This window comes from Oncorhynchus tshawytscha, linkage group LG12 (genome assembly GCF_018296145.1).
Source record: "Oncorhynchus tshawytscha isolate Ot180627B linkage group LG12, Otsh_v2.0, whole genome shotgun sequence".
NCBI lineage: Eukaryota > Metazoa > Chordata > Actinopteri > Salmoniformes > Salmonidae > Oncorhynchus > Oncorhynchus tshawytscha.
This window is the reverse complement of record NC_056440.1, coordinates 22,243,930-22,253,073: the sequence shown is the minus strand read 5'-3', so window position 1 is coordinate 22,253,073 and position 9,144 is coordinate 22,243,930. Positions and strand designations below refer to the sequence as shown.

Here is a 9,144-nt window from a genome sequence, read left to right as displayed (position 1 = left end):
AAGGATCTCTCTGTACTTTGCTCCGTTCATCTTTGCCTCGATCTAGACTAGTCCTTCAGTCCCTGCCGCTGAAAACCAGAGAATCAGACCAGAGAATCTTGTTTCTCATGGTCTGAGAGTCTCTGGGTGCCTTTTGGCAAACTCCAAGCGGGCTGTTGTGTGCCTTTTACTGAGGAGTGGCTTCTGTCTGGCCACTCTACCATAAATGCCTGATTGGTTGAGTGCTGCAGAAATGGTTATCTTTCTGGAAAGTTCTCCCATCTCCACAGAGTAACTCTAGAGCTCTGTCAGTGACCATCGGGTTCTTGGTCACCTCCCTGACCAAGGCCCTTCACCCCCGATTGCTTAGTTTGGTCGGGTGGCCAGCTCTAATTAGAGTTTTGGTGGTTCCAAACTTCTTCCATTTAAGAATGATGGAGGCCACTGTGTTCTTGGGGACCTTCAATGCTGCAGACATTTTTTGGTACCCTTCCCTAGATCTGTGCCTTGACACAATCCTGTCTCGGATCTCTTCGGACAATTCCTTTTACCTCATGGCTTGGTTTTTGCTCTGACATGCACTGTCAACTGTGGGACCTTATATAGACAGGTGTGTGCCTTTCCAAATCATGTCCAGTCAATTGAATTTACCAAAGGTAGACTCCAGTGAAGTTGTAGAAACATCTCAAGGATGACCAATGGAAACAGGATGCACATGAGCTCAATTTCGAGTCTCATAGCTAAGGGTCTGAATACTTATGTAAAAAAGGTATATGTTTAAAAAAAATATTTAAAAACATTTGCAAAACATTTTTATTTATTTAATGCATTTTAGAACAAGGCTGTATGTAACATAATAAAATATGGAAAAAGTCAAGGGGTCTGAATACTTTCCGAAGGCACTGTAAAATCTATGAAATTGTTGCATGTGTGTTTATATTTTTGTTCAGTATATAAACATCAAAATTGCAATGACCACAGCTTATTCAGCTACCAACCATACACCAACATTGCTTTTTTTTAATGTATATTATTTTTATTTGGTACCTTTATTTAACTAGGCATAAGAACAAATTCTTATTTACAATGACAGCCAACCCCGGGCTAATTGTGTGCCACCCTATGGTACTCCCAATCACAGCCGGATGTGATGCAGCCTGGATTTGAACCAGGGACTGCAGTGACACCTCTTGCACTGCGGTACAGTGCCTTTGACCGCTGCGCCACTCAGGAACCTGACAAGCTTTAATAAGCTTGTGATTGTCTAATAAAACTGGCTGATTAGATATTCTTGAAAGAATACTATACATTTGCAATATAGACTGAGTTTATAATACAGATGAAAAAGTACTTTATTCACAAAAGATATCAAGACAACAGTGACATGGTAAACAGAGGTTTCTATACTTCTATGGATACCTGAGGTCAGTTACAAAAAAACCACTGGGATCCTCGATGGTACACATCAACACACAAAACTTGAAACGGTCATTACAATTTGTGAGTGTAACGGACTGTTATACATAGAGAAAAAGTGGGTAAGACCCACAGAACACTGAAGGTGTGAGTGACAAAATGAATCCTTTCAGTTATTTCACAGCAAGGCAATCTGTTCTCCTATGCAGTATGTGGAACAAGGCAGAAAATATAACAAGAAAAACTTGCTTCCCATTTAGAAAAAACATTTCAAGTCCTTTCCTATGTGTTTTACTTGTAACTAGCAAACCTGGGTCACAAAGTCAAAATCCAGTGCAATGATAATTATTATAGTACAAGGCAGGCTGTTGTAATATGCCTTCATAATTATGTCACAGGAAGGTTATAACACCTGAGATTAACATTTAGGAAATCAAACCTGTCATTATTTTTACAGCTTTTTATACAGATAGGTGATGGCTGCTGCTGCTTCTATGAGTGTTACCATTTTACACTCTTGAGATGCAAACCAACTCACCTAGGAGATGGCAGTCTGAGGCACGAAGCCAGAAATTACTTTTCAACCTTTTAGTTCTCGTCTTTCTCAGCAATCGAGTGCTGAGTAAATAGATGCAATGTGAAATGTAAAAAATGTCTTAGTTTGTTAAATTACATTTGTTCTTTGGCAATAAAACCACTTTTTAAGCACACAATTCAAAATATTTTAATGACAATAGCAAGTTCTTTGATATAATTTAAGATTAAATAACACCCATAATATATGATTTGATAAATTCCGACATTCATATGTCTAAGCCAAGCTAAAATATATTTCCCAAAGGCAATTACTTGACAAATGCAAATCAAACTCTTTCCAAACAAGTGCCATAATTTCAAGCTCTCCCACCACCATTTGAAATGGAAAAAGGAAAATGTTCATTCCACTACGGTGTAGCCAGAACTTGCCGTGGGAGGATGGATAGGAGGAGGGATGCAGAAAGGCACAGTGTAATTCCCACAAAGCCATCGTCAGTCCTTGAGTTTGAACTGGAAAGAGCTTGTGCTCCATTGGCTGATGTCACAGTTGAGCATGGTGCGCTCTGTGAAAGTCACGTTCCCTGATGAGTCTATGAGGATAATGGTATTGGTCCTGAAAAAGGCAGAAACACACAAAACATCAGATAAATAGAGGGGTGAAATGAGATTAGGGGCGTATGCATGTTAAATACAGGGAAAACGCATATTGTGATGCTGGGGAAGAGCTCCCTAATCACCTTTCATTATCACACTAGACTGGAGGCCAGGGGCCTGCTGGTTATAGATGAGATTATATGCACTCGGAGCTTATGATGTATGGTACGTAATTATTATGCAGCAACAGAGCTAAACGGACTGAAACAGAAAAAGGTACTAACTGGATTTGTCCAATAAGAAAATAATTTGTTGCAAAACGTCTGCCGTTTGCTAGGGTGTGCACTAATGAAGACGACCATGGATTTGTCAAATAAGAACCAATTGTTTTCATTTTCCTCAGTGCCCTATGAGTATGTCCCTGCTTTTAAACCCCACAAGCACAGCCCTCACCTCTGATGGCAGGCACAGCATGACAAATGGGAGAGCCAATTGGTGGGACTGGGAGCACAGAATTAAATAAGAACACTAGGTTGGACATTGACAAGGTTTATCACAAAAGACACTCTGGTATTATATTGTATCTCTAGGAGTCTGGCCTAGTTAATTGGTGTCATGGACTGGGAGGACTCTGACCTTGTGCCATAATGCGGGGATCGAACACACACGGAGGACAGGACCCGCAGCATGGGGCTGCTGTAACCTTCACCCTGGCTCTCCTGAGCCGGGTCAGGAGTGTTCCTAAAGAATAAAAACAGAAACCGTTCTCACTCAATCCTCCTCAGACTGTCAGAGATTCGGAACAGAAAGGGGCGTACCTTCAGAAAAGACACGGTTCTCAACTTCTCCCTCAAACCTCATGACTTACGAGTTTTGGATTGTAACCAATTGGAAAAAAGTACAACTATTTAGCCCAACTTCAGTGTTACCAGGTGCATGGAGAAAAACAGAACAGAACGTTTCTACTGAACTGAAAGTTTCAAAAACTACTTATATAATATGACATACATTTCAGCACTACATAGTACACATTGTGGAACTGATAAACCTATAAGAGAGTAAGGTAGGCGTAGTCTGTGGAGAGCAAAAGTTAACTGATTAAAAGATTTGCAATTAATTCAACATAAAAGTGCAAGATTCCAACAACAGCAGTGTACTATTTTCCTAATTGCAAATTCATGTAATGTGTGCAGGACAACAGTGGGGCAAAAAAGTATTTAGTCAGCCACCAATTGTGCAAGTTCTCCCACTTAAAAAGATGAGAGAGGCCTGTAATTTTCATCATAGGTACACTTCAACTATGACAGACAAAATGTGAAAAAAAAATCCAAAATACCAGCAACAGTGTGTGAAAAACTTGTGAAGACTTACAGAAAACATTTGACCTCTGTCATTGCCAACAAAGGGTATATAACAAAGTATTGAGAAACTTTTGTTATTGACCAAATACTTATTTTCCACCATAATTTGCTAATAAATTCATAAAAAAATTCTACAATGTGATTTTCTGGATTTTTTCCCCTCATTTTGTCTGTCATAGTTGAAGTGTACCTATGATGAAAATTACAGGCCTCTCTCATCTTTTTAAGTGGGAGAACTTGCACAATTGGTGGCTGACTAAATACTTTTTTGCCCCACTGTATATGTTCTCTTAGTCAAGTAGTGTTCACGTTTGATCCCCATGTAGCCATGTTGAATGTCCACCTGTGGTACTTGCAAACCAACAATGAGTAAGCGTATTTATAGCCTTAATAAATATGCAGAATTGTTACCCTCAGACACATTTACATGTCCTTGTAAGTTACTCCCAAATATCTTACGAGTGACAGTCAAAAGGTTTGGACACACATACTCATTCAAGGGTTTTTCTTTATTTTTACATTGTAGAATAATAGTGAAGACATCAAAACTAGGAAATAACACATATGGAATCATGTAGTAACCCCCCAAAAAGTGTTAAACAAATATAAATATATTTTATATTTGTGATTCTTCAAAGTAGCCACCCTTTGCCTTGATGACAGCTTTGCACACTCTTGGCATTCTCTCAACCAGCTTCACCTGGAATGCTTTTCCAACAGTCTTGAAGGAGTTGCCACATATGCTGAGCACTTGTTGGCTGCTTTTCCTTCACGCTGCGGTCCAACTCACCCCAAACCATCTTAATTGGGTTGAGGTCGGGGGATTGTGGAGGCCAGGTCATCTGATGCAGCACTCCATCACTCTCCTTCTTGGTCAAATAGCCCTTACACAGCCTGGAGGAGTGTTTTGGGTCATTGTCCTGTTGAAAAACAAATGATAGTCCCACTAAGCACAAACCAGATGGGATGGCGTATCGCTGCAAAATGCTGTGGTAGCCAAGCTGGTTGAGTGTGCCTTGAATTCTAAATAGATCACAGACAGTGTCACCAGCAAAGCACCCCCACACCATCACACCTCACTCCATGCTTTACGGTGGGAACCACACATGCAGAGGTCATCTGTTCACCTTCTCTGCGTCTCACAAAGACACGGCGGTTGGAACCAAAAATCTCACATTTGGACTCATCAGGCCAAAGGACAGATTTCCACCGGTCTAATGTCCATTGCTTGTGTTTCTTGGCCCAAGTCAAGTCTCTTCTTATTAGTGTCTTTTAGTAGGGGTTTCTTTGCAGCAATTTGACCATGAAGGCCTGATTCACTCTGTCTCCTCTGAACAGTTGATGTTGAGATGTGTCTGTTACTTGAACTCTATGAAGCATTTATTTGGGCTGAAATCTGAGGCTGGTAACTAATGAACTTATCCTCTGCATCAGAGGTAACTCTGTCTTCCTTTCCTGTGGCGGTCCTCTCGAGAGCCAGTTTCATCAGCGCTTGATGGTTTTTGCGACTGCACTAAAGAAACTTTGAAAGTTTAAAGGTTTCAAAAGTATTTTCTCTTTGCTTATTTGAGCTATTATTTGAGCTATTCTTGCAATAATATGGACTTGGTCTTTTACCAAATCTTCTGTATTTTTTATATTTTTTTAATTTGACCCCTTTTTCGTGGTATCCAATTGTTTAGTAGCTATCATCTTGTCTCATCGCTACAGCTCCCGTACGGGCTCGGGAGAGACGAAGGTTGAAAGTCATGCATCCTCCGATACACAACCCAACCAAGCCGCACTGCTTCTTAACACAGTGCCATCCAACCCGGAAGCCAGCCACGCCAATGTGTCGGAGGAAACACAGTGCACCTGGCAACCTTGGCAGCCCGCCACAGGAGTCGCTGGTGCGCGATGAGACAAGGATTTCCCTACCAGCCAAACTCTCCCTAACCCGGACAACGCTAGGCCAATTGTGTGTTGCCCCACGGACCTCCCAGTCGCGGGTGGTTACGACAGAGCCTGGGCGCGAACCCAGAGTCTCTGGTGGCACAGCTGGCGCTGCAGTACAGCGCCCTTAACCACTGCGCCACCCGGGAGGCATCTTCTGTATTTTTTTATTTTTCATTTAATGTTTATTTATCTAAGCAAGTCAGTTAAGAACAAATTCTTGTTTACAATGACGGCCTACCCCGGCCAAACCCTAACAACGCTGGTCCAATTGTGATACAGCCTGGAATCAAACCAGGGTCTGTAGTGACGCCTCTAGCACTGAGATGCAGAGCCTTAGGCCGTTGCACTACTCGGGAGCCCAAGGTACCACCCCTACCTTGTCACAGCACAACTGATAGGCTCAAATGCATTAAGAAGGAAAGAAATTCCACAAATGAATGTTTAACAAGACACACCTGTTAATTGAAATGCATTCCAGGTAACTACCTCATGAAGCTGGTTGAGAGAATGCCAAGAGTGCGCAAAGCTGTCATCAAGGCAAATTGTGGCTACTTTGAAGAATCTCAAATATATTTTGATTTGTTGAACACTTTTTTGGTTACGACATGATTCCAAATGTGTTATTTCATAGTTTTGAAGTCTTCACTATTATTCTAGAATGTAGAAAACAGTAAAAATAAAGAAAAACCCTTGAATGAGTAGGTGTCCAAACTTTTGACTGGTACTGTAGGTTTATGTTTTAATGTAGATTATGCCATGTCACATTGACTGCTTCAAAATGTAAACTGAACTGCACATTGTGCAGGTGTGTGTCTTCATGTGTAGTGTTTTGAGTGTGCATGTATTGATGAAGAATTTACTGTGTTACATTAACTGTATTATTGATAGCGAGTGTCTGGTAAACTCACAGCTCCTCGTTGTTGAGGACGTTGAGCAGGTCCTGGACCAGAACCTCACAGGGCAAGGGTTGGTTCACTACACTGGTGAACAGTCTCTTCCCATGCTGCAGCTTCCTCCATGGGGTCTCCAACAGGGAGTTACTCAAACCATAGATTCCTGCTGGAGCAGACACACAGCATTGCTCGAGAACAGAGATTCCTACAAAACGTGCATGTTATCCCCCAAAACATGCACTCACATACAGAGGCATAGGCTCATAGTCAAAATCCTGCATGCTTGTATGGTTCAATGATATAATAATGTATAATTATACACGCACGCACACATTAATGCAAAAGCAATTCCACATGAAAGAAATGCAGACCTGGATTTAGATGGATGGGTTCGGTGTTGCCTCTGTTTCCATAGTAACACATAGTGTCTTCTTTGGCCCTGCATTGGACACCATGAGAGGAAATTACACATGCAAGTTGGTGACCGATTAAAGTTCCATTTAATTGTGAGGGTCATCCTTTATACAATTTGCTATTATTTTCTGTTCAGCTTTGCTTAGCAGCGATTAATGGAGCCACTGCATTTGTAAAGGAATTTGAAATGTCAAATAAAAACTAGACCATGGTAAATTGTAGCAATAGATGGCAATCAGATGAGCTGATTTTTAAAAAAATACAAAAATAAATTAAACAGTAGGCCGTTGCAAATCGTCCTCCAGTCTAACTAGACAACGAGTCTGTTTACGTCTCTCCTGCCCTGGCTCAAAAAGAGATCCGACTTCTATTTGGAACGCCTCTTCGACATGAAAGTCTTTTCAACTGCAGTACAGGAAAACGAATGAATCACAACCAAAACAAGTGTTGAAAGTGAATTCATTGCCTTGTCAGTTGTTTTTGACAGCCATCAGTAGCATCATGAGTCAAATGTGTAGACTGGTGCAACACTACATCAATATTTAACCTCCAGACTAGATCAAATCTAGATACCTGCTATGGCTCTGATCTGTGGAGTCAGTGGCCAGGGTCAAAAGTTAAATACATCAAAGTCTTAACTGTTTCCTGTTTCCATCCCCGAGTTGCGCTTCTTCTAAAGAGCTATATAAGAGAGAAGATTACTCTCCCGGCATGAGATTGAGACTTGTTTGATAATAACATCTATAAATAGCCACGGACAGAGGGACTGACAAAATCAAATGTCTGACATGAGGGGTTCCGCTGTCTGCTAAATGCTTATCCCTTCCAATTAATTAGAAGGTAATTTGCCTGTCCGAGCTTGTAAATTTGTTTATGCCGCAATAAGCAATTAAGCTGGGAAAAGAGTAGACCTTGCTCCTTTGCAAAGGGTATCTGTTTGTGTTACCATTTCTCATCTGGTGTAAATGTCCCAGGGCAGAGGCATTTTAAAAAGGCCAGTAAGTCAGTGTGCTAGTAAAACGGCTTGTGGGAAAATGAAAGCCATTTTAACATTACACCATCTTCAAATCAAACGATATCAAAGTCTAGCTGATGAAAGCCAAACCAGAATGATACAAAAACTTTTGGCAATGTAACTGCTGGTAACTACAGTAATGACAGAAACCATTTTGTTACTTTGTTGCATATTATCGTCTTGTAGCTTCCTTCCATGGGTACAATATTTGCAGCTTCACTGCCTGTTGACGACTCGGTTTTGATACTCTTCTTCACAAATAACCCCTCTCTTGATATGTATATACAACTGCAAACCTACAGAGGTGGCCAAATGGTGCATTGGGCTCATTGGGCTGGGGAGAGATATTTGTGAAGATTACTCTCAGTCCCAACCCAGACAAACACTCACATACTGTTTGGACACATTGAGGTCGAAGCTCAATAGTCTCACCCAAAAGCACAATGGAAAGAAGTATTTCTGATATTCTTGCCAGAGTGTGTGGATATCAAAACCTCATCATTTCTGCTGCATGGAGATTTGAGTTGAGATGAGGAAACCATGGGAAGTGGCAGCTAGCACTGGGCAGCGTGAACAAACCAACGGGAAGAGAAAGTTCTCTGTGAAGCGTTAGAAACAGCACTTTGAAGATCTAGCAGGCCAGAATGATAATCCCCATAATGGATAGTATATGTATTTAAATTGAATTGTAGTCCATTATTCTGAAGTGTTTAAGTAGTGCATTATTTTGCTCCTTGCTGCTGTGCAGAGCTTGCTTATGTTTTTGACATTGGTTGAATGGGCATTTATAACCATCAGTGGGGTTGGGGATGGGAGGTATCTAGGCAAGTCCAAGGGTAAACTATTTCTCTGATGCAGTTTTATGCATTTTATGATGCAAGTTGAGCCACAGGGCTAAACAGCTGACTGTTTAGCCAGCAGCTCTAATCCCAACAGCAAGACCACTCATAGCAACATCTGATCTGACCGTCACGTCCTAGTTACTCTGTGAACAGCCATA

General features: G+C 41.2%; 1 protein-coding gene across 4 annotated transcripts in view; it reads right to left on the bottom strand.

Annotated features, from left to right (window-relative positions):
• Positions 1 to 1,313: 1,313 nt before the first annotated feature.
• Positions 1,314 to 9,144, bottom strand: part of LOC112262707 (transport and Golgi organization 2 homolog) — a 30,647-nt gene continuing 22,816 nt past the window's right edge. For 3 of the 4 annotated variants that reach the window (XM_024438420.2, XM_024438418.2, XM_024438421.2), the window contains 4 exons: positions 7,087 to 7,154; positions 6,731 to 6,881; positions 3,163 to 3,267; positions 1,314 to 2,545 (listed from right to left, as the gene is read on the bottom strand). In XM_024438420.2, coding sequence (XP_024294188.1) covers positions 2,425 to 2,545; positions 3,163 to 3,267; positions 6,731 to 6,881; positions 7,087 to 7,154 — 445 coding nt within the window. In that variant the 3' untranslated portion in view covers positions 1,314 to 2,424. The remainder of the gene's footprint in view (positions 2,546 to 3,162; positions 3,268 to 6,730; positions 6,882 to 7,086; positions 7,155 to 9,144) is intronic. The other variant, XM_024438419.2, reaches the window with a different exon arrangement.